General features: G+C 38.1%; 2 protein-coding genes across 4 annotated transcripts in view; one reads left to right on the forward strand and one right to left on the reverse strand.

The window, feature by feature from the left end:
• Positions 1 to 8,595, forward strand: part of LOC128251175 (uncharacterized) — a 23,340-nt gene extending 14,745 nt beyond the window's left edge. Inside the window, exons 1-2 of one of the 2 annotated variants that reach the window (XM_052977703.2) lie at positions 1,308 to 2,704; positions 6,294 to 8,595. In XM_052977703.2, the coding sequence (XP_052833663.2) occupies positions 6,701 to 7,984 (1,284 nt within the window). In that variant the 5' untranslated portion in view covers positions 1,308 to 2,704; positions 6,294 to 6,700 and the 3' untranslated portion in view covers positions 7,985 to 8,595. Of the gene's footprint in view, positions 1 to 1,307; positions 2,705 to 6,293 lie in introns of those variants that run through there. The other variant, XM_014927028.3, reaches the window with a different exon arrangement.
• The window catches only part of LOC106877955 (uncharacterized), a 23,384-nt gene extending 6,549 nt beyond the window's left edge, over positions 1 to 16,835 (reverse strand). The window contains exon 1 of one of the 2 annotated variants that reach the window (XM_052977784.2): positions 16,616 to 16,835. The gene's annotated coding sequence lies outside the window, so the exon portion shown is untranslated. Of the gene's footprint in view, positions 1 to 386; positions 579 to 16,615 lie in introns of those variants that run through there. The other variant, XM_089344244.1, reaches the window with a different exon arrangement.
• Positions 16,836 to 17,091: the final 256 nt, after the last annotated feature.

Genomic DNA, 17,091 nt, shown 5'->3' on the forward strand with positions numbered 1-17,091 from the left:
ATATATGTATAGATATATGTCTATGTATGTGTGTGTGTCCCCCCCCCCAACTTCACTTGACAACCGATGCTGGTGTGTTTACGTCCCCGTAACTTAGCGGTTCGGCTAGAGAGACCGATAGAATAAGTACGTGGCTTACAAAGAATAAGTCCCGGGGTCGATTAGCTCGACTAAAAGGCGGTGCTCCAGCATGGCCACAGTCAAATGACTGAAACGAGTAAAAGAATAAATATCCATTTTGGCCCACATGTAGTTATGTCTAAATCTGTTTAATCATTAATTTTAGACAAAGCGGTGGAGAATAAAATTTTTTATCAAAGTCTGAGAAGCAACATCAAAACGTTTTACATGACCCATACTAAAATATCTGTATTATTATATCTTACCTGTGATGCTACATGAATACGTGTTTATAGTGAAACATCTTTAATTACACCAAATGCCTTCAACAATATCAAGAGATTTCTCATTTCAGGGTGTGGGTCAACCGGAACTAATATTTGACAAGTTACAGAAATCAAAAACCAACTCGGAAACGAAATCGATGAAATTTACCTAGTTTACCTAAGCTGCTAGAATATTTAGATATTGTTGTCAAGTAACGACACGCACTATATACTCGTTAAAAAAAAAAAAAAAATTTAATCCTGAAATATAACAATAAACTTCAACACACAATTTCACATGAATCTTCCAAAACAAATGTGTATGCAGCACGGAATTTTGTCATCATGTCGCGGTCTCAGAGCGATGAAAATATTTTGGCAAATTAAATTTAAATGTTGAAGTGAATCTAACGGTTTTCGTTTTTTTTTTTAATAGCTTATAAACACCTTACACGCTGCAATTGCATGTATATATATATATATATATATATATATATATATATATAATATAGGACAATCAGTAAGTTGTCATAATTACTGATTGTCCTATATTATATATAGATATATAGATAAATTTCTCTATTTACATAATATCGAGGTCTCATTCATTCTTTTGTTGTCATATTATTATTAATGTATGTATATATATATATATATATATATATATATATATATATATATATATATATATATATATATAGGGTCGTGCAAACAGGAAAAATAGAACTCAAAATATGAGTATATGTATATTTTTATTAATATCTAACGAAGGCAACACAACGGACTCATAAACACATAGTACAAAAAATATATAAGCACGGCCTCAGTCAAATGAATGAAACAAGTAAAAGAATAAGCGATTCAGCTGCCAAAAAAATGATGAAATAGAACCCTTTTTTTTAAACAGAAATTCCTGAACCAATACCGTCTGTCTCTGATACATTGCCCACACGTATTCTTTTATACGTTTCAACCCTAAGGCTGTGGCCATGCTGGAGCACCGCCAATAGGGACGATATAAACTGTTAGGCGTTTTCATTTAAATATCATTAATAATGGTTTCAAAGGCCAACAATTTACATCGATCCCAGTGTCCCGCTGGTATTTATTGTATCGACGCTGAAAGACGAAAGGCGAAGTCGACCTCAGCGGAATTTGTATTCAGAACCTAAAGCCAGAAGGAATGCCGTTAAACATTTTGTCTGGCGTGCTAACGATTCAGCCAGCTCGATATGTATTCATTACATACATATATAAATTTGTATGTTCGTATGTAGCGATTGCAGTGTGGAAGACAAAAGTTGGCCATTTAGAAACGCGCAAAAACTGTGAAACTTCACATTTATGGTGTCGGAATTTTCTTCGCTTGAAATTGCAACCTGGCCACTGGCAAAAAAGTGTGCTGCATATGTTTGAAATATAAAAACAAACACTTGCTATAAGTCTGTAAATTTTATCAAGATACAAAAATATTGGAATATATCTGCTATACTTAATACCGTGCCATGATAGGACAGTAGAAGCTACAGTCTTTGTCCTTCACATATGACAAGATCGTGAATAAGTTTCTAAAGAAAATTTAGATATCGAGCTCCGAATCGAGTATGTTTCTCAGAAGGAACTATTACTGTTGTTAAAATGAAGGTGGTAGCTAACAGAATCGTTAGCTCGCTGAACTAAAATGCTTGGCAGCATTTCGTCTGTCCGCATGTTCTGAGTTCGAATTCAGCCGAAGTCGACTGTGCCTTTTATCGTTCGAGGTCGCTGAAATAAGTTCCAGTTGAGCGTGTTTATTATAGAAAGTTTTACTTTTTATATAATGTTTGTAGGAGAGTAAGTAGTAATTGAAAACTCGCTACGAGATTAGTGGGCAGCAGGAGAAATTTTCAGAGAAATAATTTCCTTAGAGCATATTTCGGCCCATTAATTACCGGTGCCTGCAGACACAGATCGAAACACATAAACGAATCCTCCTTTAACGAATTTCACCGAATTTTTCAAATGTTGCTTTTTCATTCGCGCGCGCGCGTGTTACATAGTTTTACCGAGTTAAATCGCATGTCTTGGAACCAATTATCGACGTAAATTGAGGTATACCCGAACATAAATGAAGAACGAAGTGCAAAAAATGATAAATTCCGATTTGTCATTGCGTTTCGTTTCGTTTACAATGTCAAGTTTTACATTCCATTGTCTTATTTCTGGTCCAGTTGAATCCGCGCCATTTAACTAAGACTTTTTTTGTCCGCCAAAGAAATCAGTTTGAAGAGATCGGAAAGAGAAGTCATAAAAAACAATAAGCTTATGCAGAAAAACAGGTAGGTTCTTTTACCCAGCAGTGGGAAAGTAATAACTATTTTCACTGATTGACTGTATGATACAACTAATATTAAATATGTAGCCTTCATTATACTGAAGTATAGTGATGAATGAATCGCGATGGAACTAAATACAGAAAGTTGTACATTTCTTAAAGTAAGTAAAACAAGAATTGGGGAAAAATCATCTATACGAAGGACCATATGTATGTTATTGTTAACATAACTTATGTGTGAAATATTTAAAAGTTAATAAATATTGCAGTGAGAAAAAATTATAGTCAAATACCATTATGTGTTTTATTTTGTGTTTTCCATATCGGTATGGGAAGCACAAATATTAAATTCACAAAGAAATATAAATAATTATTTTAGCCAGCAGTGGGAATGTAGCCTTCACTATACTTACTGAAGTATGGCGATGATTATGTAGAACTACAAAAGTGTGACTCTCTGACTTTGTTTCTCCATAACTTCAAATCGCACGTTTTTTAACAATTTTTTGTTTTCAGTGATCCATTTGGTCAAACTAAAGCGTTTGACCCGGTGACAAAACTAAAAAAGAATTAGTCTAATAGGTGTAAAACAACTTGCTAGGAACGAATATGAAGAAAAGATAAAATTGTGAAATCTAAATTTTTCATGAAGCTTCAAATAATTCCCCTCCTCTCCCCGATTCTGATTCCTCATAGCTTGCTTTAAAATGCATATTTTTTAACGAAATTTTTCAGATACGTTGCAGATAATCTAGACTGCGATTATATTGAGAGAAAAATTGTAAAAAAAACAAAAACATTTTCAAACAGTTTCGGATAATCCTCCCAGCTGATCCTGTTTGCTTGTAACTTTCTTTAAAATGTTTTTGTTTTCTTTTTTTTTTTTCATTAAATTTTCCAGAGATTACTTTTAAATGATGCAGAATACGATTATGCGAGGAGGGAAATAATCAGAAAAAATATTTTGCAGGAATAATTCTTTTTTGGAACAATGGATCTCGAAACACAAGGCGGCGAACTGGCAGAATCGTTAGCACGCCGGGCAACATGCTTAGCGGCATTTCGCCCGTTTCTACGTTCTGAGTTCAAATTCCACCGGGGTCTACTTTGCCTTTTATCCTTTCGAGGTTGATAAAATGGGTGTCAGTTGAGCACTGGGATCGATGTAATCGACTTACTCCTTCTCCCAAGCTTGCTGGCCTTGTGCCAAAGTTTGAGACTAATATTTATAGTTTTATGTGTTTCGAGATTCACTGTTCCAAAAAACATTTAGTTCACATTCTCTCGAAATTTTATAAATCCTTGTGATGTTTTACAGGATTACTGTCCACCATCCGCCTCCACTGGATTTTGCTAAATGCCTCTTCTTTTAGTGAAACTTTCAAGCTATACGTTTTTCAGGTCGTAGATTATGATGAAAACGTGTTTTCCAAATTTTATCAAGATAATCGTACCTTTAAAATCGTATCTGAGGAAAAATTTCATTAAAAAGTATTCATTTAATAAATTCTGGTCAGGTTGAAAATGATCCTTAAAAAAAAAAAAATTCCCTACACAAAGGCGCAGGAGTGGCTGTGTGGTAAGTAGCATGTTTACCAACCACATGGTTCTGGGTTCATTCCCACTGCGTGGCACCTTGGGCAAGTGTCTTCTACTATAGCTTCGGGCCGACCAAAGCCTCGTGAGTGGATTCGGTAGACGGAAACTGAAAGAAACCGTCATATATATATATGTGTGTGTTTGTGTCTGTGTTTGTCCCCCCCCCCCCCAACATCGCTTGACAACCGATGCTGGAGTGCTTACATCCCCGTAACTTAGCAGTCCCCCTAGCATTGCTTGACAACTGATGCTGGTGTGTTTATGTCCCTGTTACCTAGCGGTTCGGCAAAAGAGACCGATAGAATAAGTACTAGGCTTCCAAAGAATAAGTCCTGGGGTCGATTTGCTCGATTAAAGGCGGTGCTCCAGCATGGCCGCAGTCAAATGACTGAAACAAGTAAAAGAGTGAAAGAGAGAGGAACCACACATAAATCATAATCAGTGGTCTCTGGAAACTTTTATTTTAAAAATATGTGTTTTTAAGAAAGTTATGGAAAATAAAAGTCTGGAGTGGATGCACTCTGTAGTCAGGTTTGAAATTCTATCATTGATTGAAAAGAATAGGATTGCTTAGATATTAAAAAATTTGGACAGCATCATCATTAATTATTTGTTGCTGTAGATTTTTATGAGATTCTTATTTATTTACTCTTTACTCTTTTACTTGTTTCAGTCATTTGACTGCGGCCATGCTGGAGCACCGCCTTTAGTCGAGCAAATCGACCCCCGGGACTTATTCTTTGTAAGCCTAGTACTTATTCTATCGGTCTCTTTTGCCGAACCGCTAAGTGACAGGGACATAAACACACCAGCATCGGTTGTCAAGCAATGCTAGGGGGACAAACACAGACACACATATACATATATACATATATATATATATATACGACGGGCTTCTTTCAGTTTCCGTCTAACAAATCCACTCACAAGGCTTTGGTCGGCCCGAGGTTATAGTAGAAGACACTTACCCAAGCTGCCACGCAGTGGGACTGAACCTGGAACCATGTGGTTGGTTAGCAAGCTACTTACCACACAGCCACTCATGCGCCTATATATATATATATATATATATATATATATATATATATATATATATACGTATATGTATATATTCTTTTACTTGTTTCACTCATTTGACTGCAGCCATACTGGAGCACCGCCCTAAAGGGTTTTTAGTTGAAATCAATCCGAGGACCAATTATTTGTAATCCTAGTACTTATTCTATTGGTCTGTTTTGCCGAACTGCTAAGTTACATGGACATAAACACACCAACTTCAGTTGTCAAGCAATGGTGGGCGGGGGGACAAACACAGACACAAAGACACTGTAAATTCGGCACCGTATAAAAAAACAAAAACATTTGTACCGAAAGCATATAGAAAGTTTGTTTACATAAAAACAAACACGACCTATCATAGTTTTTAAATTTGACAGAAATGGAGAGGCTGATTCGCTGGTGTAAAGGTAGCACACTTAGTCGCATTAACAAAGGGATGTGGGTTCAACTCCCATGCAGACAGGAAAGCCTTCTTTTTTCTGTCGAGGGCTTATATGCCCCTTTATTAGACTATTTTCCTTAGACATTGCACGGTGATCGCCATAAGCTTTAAGCTTATTTAAAAATACCACTATTATTATTTACAGAATTGTAAACTCAGCACTGCATAAAGTACCATTTTCACCAAAAAAAAAAAACTATATATATATATACATACATAGAGAGGGCTTCTTTCAGTTTCTATTTACCAAATCCACTCACAAGGTTTTGGTCGGCCCTAGGCAATTGTAGAAGACACTGTCCCAAGGTGCCATGTTTGATGGGCTTCTTTCAGTTTCTGTTTACTGTATCTACTTACAAGGCTTTGGTCAACTAGAAGTCATGTAGGGTTCATGCAATTTGTGTAAATTAAAAAAAAAAGTGTTGAGGTAATAGTTTATCAGTATATAAATGTAGCAACCTGTGTATCTTATACTATTTATTTATAATTTCAGATTGGCTGATGGCACTGGTATCAAAGAATCATTTACATCAGACAAATCATGTAAAGAGGACAGCATAATATTGAAGCAGAAATAACCTTGTGTGTATAAATCCATCGGAGAATTTATGTGAAATGTTGCTTCTTAAGATAAGAAAAGCAAAAAAATCTTTACTTTCAGTGTCTAAAATATTACAAAATGAGTTTGCATACCGCTCCTAACTAAGAACATTTGGATAATTTGACAAAGGCTCTTGCATCATCTTCAGATATCAATGGCAAATTGGTGTTGACGAAAAAATATAGCAGTAGAAATATATATATATATATAAAGAACAAATTATATAAACAAAAACGAGAAGGAAGATATTTGTATCATGAATTTGTGAGGAAGATAAAGGACTGAGTTTAACTGAAAAGATGTCAGATGAGGCTGGAGAATCATTATACCAGTGTGATATCTGTAAAAAGTCATTCTCTCAAAAAGGTAACCTTGTTAAGCACAAACGTATTCATACAGGAGAGAAGCCATATCACTGTGATATCTGTGGTAAGTCCTTCTCAGGAAGTAGTGACTTAACTAAGCACAAGCATATTCATACCGGAGAGAAGCCTTATCAGTGTGATGTCTGTGGCAAATCATACACTCAGAAAGGTAACCTAAGTACACACAAACGAGTTCATACAGGTGAGAGACCATACAACTGTGATGTCTGTGGTAAATCATTCTCTCTCAATCACCACCTGATTGAGCACAAACGCATTCATACAGGAGAGAGACCGTATCATTGCAGTAACTGTGGTAAGTCCTTCACTCAAAGTGGGAAATTAACTACACACAAATGCTTTCGTGCAGGAGAGAAGCCATATCATTGTGACATGTGTGGCAAATCGTTTGCTCGTATAAGTACCTTGAGTAAACACAAGTGTACACATACAGAAGAGAAGCCATATCATTGTGATATCTGTGGTAAATCATTCTCTCGAAATGATAAAGTAACTTTGCATAAACGTGTTCATACAGGCGAGAAGCCATATCACTGTGGAGTCTGTGGCAAATCATTCTCTGGAAGTAGTAACTTGACTAAACATAAGCGTTTTCATACAGGAGAGAAACCATATAGTTGTGACATCTGCGATAAAGTGTTCTCTCAAAGTAGTGACTTGAGCACACATAAGCGTATTCACACAGGAGAGAAACCATATCACTGTAATATCTGTGACAAATCATTCTCTGGAAGTAGTAACTTAAGTAGGCACATACGCATTCATACAGGAGAGAAGCCGTATGATTGCGATATCTGTGGTAAATTATTCTCTCGAAACGGAGACTTAACAAAACACAAACGTATTCATAGAGGAGAAAAACCATACAGCTGTGATATTTGTGGTAAATCATTTTCTTGTAGCAGTGATTTAACTAAACACAAACGAATCCATACAGGAGAAAAACCATATAACTGTGATATCTGTGACAAATCATTCTCTGGAAGTAGCAATTTGAATAAACACAAACGTATTCATACAGGAGAAAAACCACATCACTGTGATATCTGTGGTAAATCATTCTCTGGAAGCAGTAATTTAACTATACACCAACGTATTCATACAGGAGAAAAACCATATCACTGTGATATCTGTGACAAATCCTTTTCAAAAAGTAGTAACTTAATTGCACATGTAGCTATTCATACAGAAAAGTAACTGTATCCGTATCAAACTTAATTACATCATACAATTAACCTTTCAAAATGTTTCCTCCTGCTAAAATGGGGACTTAACCTTTTGGGCTTAAGAAATTTATCATACTTATCAAGCTTCTCTTTTTGGGATTGTTTTACAATCATTTTACCTAGCCTGACATGTTTAGTTGTCTTTTAAGACACACAGGAATATATACAGTTTGTTAAAGCTTTTTCCTTTGAGAAAAATATCATAAGTAACCATAAATGTATTCACACACAAAATGATGTATAACAGTGTGTGGAAACACTTCCGAAAACTATTTTATGTATATATTTATATATATAAAAGTCATAAATGACAGAGAAATATTAAGATCAACTTTTATTTAATTAAAGAAAAAGCCAGATATCATGGCAAATTTCTTTCGTTACTCAAAAACATGCAAATAACTTATATTACCATATTTAATAATTAATAAATTACTTACATATCTGCATTATTGCAAAATGCAAACAATTTGTTCAAAATAATGCAGAATTTGAACTGTGTCGTCAGGTGAAAGAAAGTCTTTACAAATTTGTCTTGATATGTGGATTTTTCTTTTGTTAAATAAAAGTTCATATCTTGTATATTACTGTATATCCTATATACCCCTTCAAAAATACCTCATGCTCGAATGAGAACTGTGTGTTGTGTAACGTTAACCCTCACCCCTGTATTAACCCTCTATGTACCCACGTTTCACTAGTCACTACATTCCCCACCCCAGCACTCTTTGCATTCATGTATAGTCCCTACTCCCTACTCCTGCACGTTTGGCAATACTCTACCATCCCATTTATACTCTGATCCCCGCACCTTTAGGGTATCTCCTGGCACTTCGATACTCTCTTCCTCTCACGTGTCTACTCTACAGCAAGACACCTGTTTTTTTATCCCTCTGTCACACTAATCCTCTCATAACCTGGCACAAAGCCACCTCCTCTAATGCTCCCCTACTCCCAAGGCTCTTTGTTTTGCAAGTTACTTGGTGACCCAGCCAGTGCTGGTGCACCCATTGTGGTTGGTATCTGGAAGGGCACCCAGCCGTAAGGACTATGCCAAAACAGGCCTCACCAATGCTGTTGCCATGTAAAAAGCACTTTAGGTGATTGGTGTTAGGAAGGACATCCAGCCATAAATCTGCCAAAACAGACAGTGAAACCTGGCCAGTAGGGTGAAGTGAAAGTAAAGGCTAAAATGTTGCTATATTTGATTGCTAGAAAAATGCTAAATTTTCACTGAGATCAATTGAGGACATTTACTCCCTAAACTCCTAAAAGGGGATATTTTTGTAAATTTTTTACAATAGCAGAGTTTGGAGGGAGTAAATGCCCTTGATTGCTCTCAGCGAAAATTTAGTATTTTTCTAGTAATCAAATATAGCAACATTTTAGCCCTCGGGCATTTTTTTATTTTCACTCCACCCTATATACCTGTGTGTGTGCAGGTATATAGATTGTGTAATCTAGGATGGAGTGAAGATAAACAATTGAGGAAGCTGAAAATGCCTGAAGCCTAAAATCTTGCTCTATCTTATCACTAGAAGAATGCTAAATTTTCGCTTAGATCAGTTAAGGGCATTTACCCCCCCCCCCCCCCCCCCCCCAAAGTCCGCTATTTAAAAAAATTTACAAACATACCCCATTTTTGGAGTTTAGGGGGCTTGAGGGAGTAAATGCCCGTGGTTGGTCTCAGCGAAAATTTAGCATTTTTCTAGTAATCAAATATAGTAACATTTTAGCCCTCGGGCATTTTTTATTTTCACTCCACCCTACTGGCCAGCCTCTGTCAGACCGTCCAACTCATGATGACGACATATTTTTCTACTACTTCCTCTCCATTATTTTACTTTTGTTTTATTCTTTTGCTTATTTCAGTTATTGTGGCCATGCTGGAGCATCTTATTTTTTTTATAAACCTAGTACTTATTCTATCAGTCTCTTACGCCAAACTGCAAAGTACGTAGACACATACACAAATATATACATATATACACGACAGGCTTCTTTCAGTTTCCATCTACAAAACCCACTCACAAGACTTTGGTTGGCCCAAGATTATAGTAGAAGACACTTGCCCAGTGCCACACAGTGGCACTGAACCTGGAAACATGGTTGGGAAGCAAGCTTCTTACCACATAGCCATGCCTTCTTAATAATTATAATCATTTACCCACTCACCCCACACACCAGATAAAAATATTTCATTGTTTATACAGTCTGCTCAACCACCTGAATATAATGGCCATTTAAATTTCAACCCAGTTTAGATCCAATATTTATAAAGTGTTTATGTATATATTTTTTATATATCTAGCTATATTATACCAATTATTACATATTTCTAAACACTATCTTAACTAATGCAAACCAATATTATTTTTGTATTTTCTATTAGTTCAACTTACATATTTAGTGTCCATTTATAATACTAATGAAGGTGCATGGCTCAATCGTTAAGAGTGTTGATCTTACGATCGTGAGGTTGTGAGTTTGATTCCTAGACTGAGCTGTGTGTTGTGTTCTTGAGCAAGACACTTTATTCCCTGTGGCTCCAGTTCACTTAGCTGTAGAAATGAGTTGCAACACGTTGGCCTTGTTAACTATTGTACAACCCATCAACTCCCTAAGAAATGCTAATCTCAATGCCGCCACTAATAATGAACCTAACGTGGGTCCCTCACCAAATAACAATCCCTTCACAAATTCATCCAGAACACCCCCTACAAACCTATGCAGCTTCAGACGTCTAACCTCCTGTCCTTTAGGTAACTGCTGTCTCACAAAAAACAAGTGTACAGTATCAGCTGCTAACTTTAACAACATATATATCACTTCATGAGTGGAGGCGCAATGGCCCAGTGGTTAGGGCAGTGGACTCGCGGTCATAGGATTGCGGTTTCGATTCCCAGACTGGGCGTTGTGTGTATTCATTGAGCGAAAACACCTAAAGCTCCACGAGGCTCCGGCAGGGGATGGTGGCGAACCCTGCTGTACTCTTTCACCACAACTTTCTCTCACTCTTACTTCCTGTTTCTGTTGTACCTGTAATTCAAAGGGGTCAGCCTTGTCACACTGTGTCACGCTGAATATTCCCGAGAACTACGTTAAGGGTACACGTGTGTGTGGAGTGCTCAGCCACTTGCACGTTAATTTCATGAGCAGACTGTTCCGTTGATTGGATCAACTGGAACCCTCTTCGTTGTAAGCGACGGAGTGCCTACAGCATATCACTTCATGCAGCACCACCCCCTCAAGCAAGTAAACACTATGCCAGTTTCATGTCCCAAACAAAATCCAACAGTACATTTCTATCTCAGCTTATCCATTAGCTAAAGAATGATTCAACTCCAGACATTCTCAAGTGGTCCATGGTCACTTATGCCAAACCATACAACGGCTATAATATCAAGTGTGATCTCTTCATAGCTGAGGTCTTAGCTATTATGCAATCCACAGATTATGTTAACGAACGCAGTAGTATAATTTTTCACTTGCAAACATCAATCAATAAATCTATTCTCAAAACACAAATAACAACAAACCCCACCTACCGCATCTTTTCCCCTAAACTTAAACTTTTCTCCCCTATTTACCCTCACTACCACTATATATTAAACCACTAATATATTCCCATTAATTTCCCTATAATTCCTTATTGTTGTTTATATAGTTTCTATCTTTCCTTACCATTTATAATTTTTCTTCTCTTATTTCACCTGCTTTCCCTCTTCCTACCCCACTTTGTAAACTTACAAGTACATACACCTCTACTACTTCATACTGTAAACTTTCTCGCCACACATACATTCTTTAATTAATAGTAGTAGTTGCTACAATTCTTCTCCATTCTCTTGATGTCCATTTCTCATATTATGTGGCTCTTGTGCGGGTGGCATGTAAAATACACCATTTTGAGCATGGCCGTTGCCAGTATCGCCTGACTGGCCTTCGTGCTGGTGGCACGTAAAAGCACCCACTACACTCTCGGAGTGGTTGGCGTTAGGAAGGGCATCCAGCTGTAGAAACTCTGCCAAATCAGATTGGAGCCTGGTGTAGCCATCCGGTTTCACCAGTCCTCAGTCAAATCGTCCAACCCATGCTAGCATGGAAAGCGGACGTTAAATGATGATGATGATGATATATATATATATATATATATATGTGTGGGAGAATGTACGAAAAAACAACAACAGACGAGGACAGGTGGTGTAAATAACAAAAGGATGTATTAGTATGACGCTCGGGAATACGGAAAGTCTTTGACGTTTCGAGCTACGCTCTTCAACAGAAAGAATACGGAGACAAGGAGAAAAACATGGAGAAAAAAAATTGAATAGTGTTCAGTCAACGGTCAATCATAATATATATGTATGTGTGTATGTAAATATGAAACAGTGAGAATAAGTGCTCAGCACTTTCTTTGAATTTTTATCCACCAAGATTCCCACCTCACTCAATTTCTTGTTTTGTTTGTGAGACTTGCGAATTCCTGTGGTTTTTATGCTTTAATCCAAAATGGAGACAAACCATTGTAGTACTGGGTACTACAATGAAGCAGTGGCCAGGGCTGGGTATACAGGGGAGATTGTATACATACTACTTTTGGATACCTCCCAACACTGAGTTAAATAACCATGTGCATATGATGCTAGGCAGCCCGGTTTTACGTCCTCACAGATATAGGATAGGTACACAACACTCCACAAACATGGTTACTAAGGAATTAGACCATAAAGAAAATCTTTTGTGCAAATGCCCTACATCATCATCATCGTTTAACGTCAGCTTTCCATGCTAGCATTGGTTGGATGATTTGACTGAGGACTGGTGAAACCAGATGGCTACACCAGGCTCCAATCTGATTTGGCAGTGTTTCTACAGCTGGATGCCCTTCCTAACGCCAACCACTCAGAGAGTGTAGTGGGTGCTTTTACGTGCCACCGGCACGAAGGCCAGTCAGGAGGTACTGGCAACGGCCACGCTCGAAATGGTGTATTTTATGTGCCACCCGCACAGGAGCCAGTCCAGATCTATGAGAAAACTCGATACCAGTAAGGAAGGTATTGTGGGATGCTTTGTTCAACAGCATAGAAAGCGGAATAACTGAGCATGCGAGTGGAATATAAAGTTGAGCCCTCCTTTTCCATTGAACATTGCATCCAACCTATCTGGCATTTTCTTTAGCACACTAGACCAGTACCTTCCTCCCACAAGCACAACATGACACTGCTACACATACTATCGACCCCGTCCCCACAAGAGTTCAACATTAATAATACACACTTTCCAAACTTCAAGACAACCTTGCCAGCTTCACAGTATACCCAATCAAGAAACATAACCCCTAAATTAATCCCCTGGCCCCTTTTTCATTCCTCTACTTTTTTCACAACAGTTGCTGACCGGTTGTGCAAATCCTTTTCCAACGATAGAGAGCAGTCGCCACATTCCCTTCCATATCAGCTCTGATGTCCGTAAAGTTATACAAGCAGTTTGTTACCTAACACTCCATTGAATTCTTTATGTGGAACTGATTGGTAAGATCAGCCTCAGCCGTGATGGTCTTTTAATACCATACATTTCAGATAATATACCCATTCTACTGACAGATATACGTGTGAATCTTTTCTCTGACTTATGATCTCTTAGATGACTCATGTATATATGTATATATATATATATATATATATATATATATTCATTTAACTTTCATTGTCCATGCTAGCATGGGTTGGATGAATTAGCCAGTGCTGGAAGGCTGCACCAGGCTCCAGTCTGATTTGGCATGGTTTTCTATGGCTGGATAACCTTCCTTACACCAAGCACTCTCAGAGTGTAATAAGTACATTTACGTGCCACCGGCACAGGTGCCGTTTGCATGACACCAGTATCTGCTGTGACTGCGATTTTACTTGGTTTGGTGGGTGTTCTCAAGCATGACTGCCAAAAGTCTCAATCATTGCCTCTGTGAGGCCCAATGCTTGAAAGAAACTCAGCCACTTTACCTCTGTGAGGCCCCATGGAAATTGGCCACAGGCCTTAGAGCTAATCTAGCAAAGACCAAAGTCTTAGTAAATAGGAAGGCCAACAAATCACAATTCCCTTCAGGTAGATGGCCCTGCTTAAGCTGTAGAAAAGGCGTAGGTAGAAACAACATAAGATGCACACAGTGTAAGCTTTGGAAACAAAAGGTGCAGCAATATCTGAAGAAGGGTAATAGGGAAACTAGCTTTTGTATATGGCAGATGCACAGGTACAATAAACAATATAAACGGACACCCATCAAATGCTGGCGGGGGTGCACCTAGCTTCCGTTATATAGGTGACCAAGTTAGAAGTGAGAATAAGATAGGCTGGGCAAAGTTCAGTGAGCTCCTACCTCTGCTGGCAACAAAGGGCCTCTTACTCTCAGAGTGAAAGGCAGACTTTATGATGTATCTGTGCAAACAGCTATGCTACAGCAGTGAAACATGGGCTGTGACATAAGGACATGCATACACTTGAAAGAAATGAAGCCAGTATGCTCCACTGGATGTGCAATGCCAGTGTGCATGTCCAACAGAGTGTAAGCATCTTGAGAGAAAAGTTAGGCATAAGACATCAGATGTGGTATGCAAGAGAGACGACTGTGCTGGTATGGTCATGTGATGCATATGGACAAGGACAGCTATGTAAAGAAGTGCCAATTTCTAACTGGGCGGAACCTGTGGTAAAGGTAGACTCAGGAAGACATGGGACAAAGTGGTGAAGCATGATCTTCAACCTTTGAGCTTTACAGAGGCAATGACTAGTGACCAAGACATTTGGCGATATGCTGTGAAGACAAGTGAAATTGTAGTCATGGCTGATGTTTGTGTCATGTAACTGGCACGTAAAGTGCTGCTGGAGCATTGGGCCTCACAGAGACAAAAGTGGCTGAGTTCCTTTCAAGCAGTGTATATATATATATATATATATATATATATATATGTATATATATATTTGGAAATGACATGCTGGTCTGCTTGGTATTCATGCTGGTTTCTCTGGTATGAATGTTTCAGAGTGTTTGGGTGTCAGTCTGGGAACATGTACCAAGAGTGATAAAAATCATACATCCAGTCAACATCGCTAGTGATGGTGATGTTATGCCTCCATTCATCTTCCCACACGGCCTCAGACTCAACATAGAGGCCTACATCAAGTGCCTGGAGGAGGTAGTGCTGCCCTGGGTCAAGAGGGTGGCTGCTGGAAGACTGTGTCTGGCAACAGGACTCTGCACCATGACACACAAGCAGGGGAACCCAGTCATGGCCGTCAGACAATTTATGCAACCACATCACCCCTAACATCTGGCCACCTAACTCCCCAGACTGCAAACCCTTTTATTATTATGTGTGGGGCACAGTTGAGTGAGATGCCATCAAAACCCCTTCTAACACCAAAGATGAAATGAAGGCAACAACTATGGCAGCATCCACCAACTTAAACAAGGAGACCATCCAGAAGAGTTGCAGGAGATACCGAAGTCGTCTGGAGGCTAAGGTTGAAGCCAATGAAGATTTTATTGAATAACTTTACTTTTGAGTATTTCAAGACATTTTTATGTAATTTTGGTAAATGTATCTGTTAAAATGAGATGTCTGTGTTATTTTCATCTTTCATAATTTAGAAGACTGTTTATTCACTGCACCCTATATATGTATGTATATATACCTATAGTGAAGGCGCAACCATGAGGTTGTGAGTTCAAATCTTTGACCAGGCTGCGTGTTGTGTTCTTGAGCAAGACACTTTATTTCACGTTGCTCCAGTTCACTCAGCTGTAGAAATGAGTTGCGACGTCACTGGTGCCAAGCTGTATCGGCCCCTTTGCCTTTCCCTTGGATAACATCAGTGGCATGGAGAGATGAGGCTGGTATGCATGGGCAACTGCTGGTCTTCCATAAACAACCTTGCCTGGACTTGTGCATCGGAGGGTAACTTTCTGGGTGCAATCCCATGGTCATTCATGACCAAAGGGGGTCTCCACACATATATATATATATATATATATGTAGGAAATTGGTTATACACCATTAGGTGTATACCCACTTCCGTACATTAAATTCGGAATAAACAACGTAATGCAGAACGCAGAACTATCAACACAACAATATTTATTTATGGAGGAAAATAGGCAGCTTTAATCTTGGTTGCTGAGACGCTGGAATGTTATTGTGAGCTGTCCCCAGAGTTGGAATGTTGGAGAGACAGCTTGACATGACCATGCTCATGGCCGCCCGGCCGGGAAAAGAGAAAGAATCAGGGCACCAAACTTGGATATTGATGACTACGCATGCACATGAGACAAGGCGTTACTACAATATATATATATATATTAATATTGATTTCAAATTTTGTCACAAGGCTAGCAATTTTGGGGAGGAGTTAAGTCGATTACATTAACCCCAGTACTCAACTGGTACTTACTTTATCGACTCCAAAAGATGAAAAGCAAAATCAACCTCTGTGAAATTTGAACTCAGAACGTGAAGAAAGATTAAATACCAGTATCTGGTGTTTAAAGAAATAAATAAAAATTTAAGGAAAATAATAACAAGGGGAGATAAATAAATAAACTTACCTAGACTTTGGCTACAGCCATCAAAAAGTGAACAAAAGTTTTTTCCTTTCGTACGGAATTCCTCCATATAAATTCATGTAAATATGAAACGAATAAATTGTCTGACATTCTAAATTGACGTAATTTTCTTTTTACACGCATCCACATTTTAGAGAATGGGAACCTAATTATTTCCCCTTTAATTTTTATTTACTTCTTTATTCATCAGATCCTGATAGATTGAGTCGATTTGTTCGACTAAAATTCTTCAACACGGTGCTCCAGACTATGGCCATAGTCTAATGGCTGAAACAAGTAAAAGAACTGTTGATTACAAGTGAAGGAACAGATCGATGCGGCACTTCTACTGGCTTTACGTTCTGAGTTCAAATTCCGCTGATGTTGGCTTAGCCTTCCATCTTCCCCACAAAGTTTTGAAACCAGAAAAAATTATTGCAGTCGTTTTCTTAATTTAATTTTGCTAGGGATTTTTAACT

This window comes from Octopus bimaculoides, chromosome 28 (assembly GCF_046866305.1).
Source record: "Octopus bimaculoides isolate indiv1 chromosome 28, ASM4686630v1, whole genome shotgun sequence".
Classification (NCBI taxonomy): Eukaryota; Metazoa; Mollusca; class Cephalopoda; order Octopoda; family Octopodidae; genus Octopus; species Octopus bimaculoides.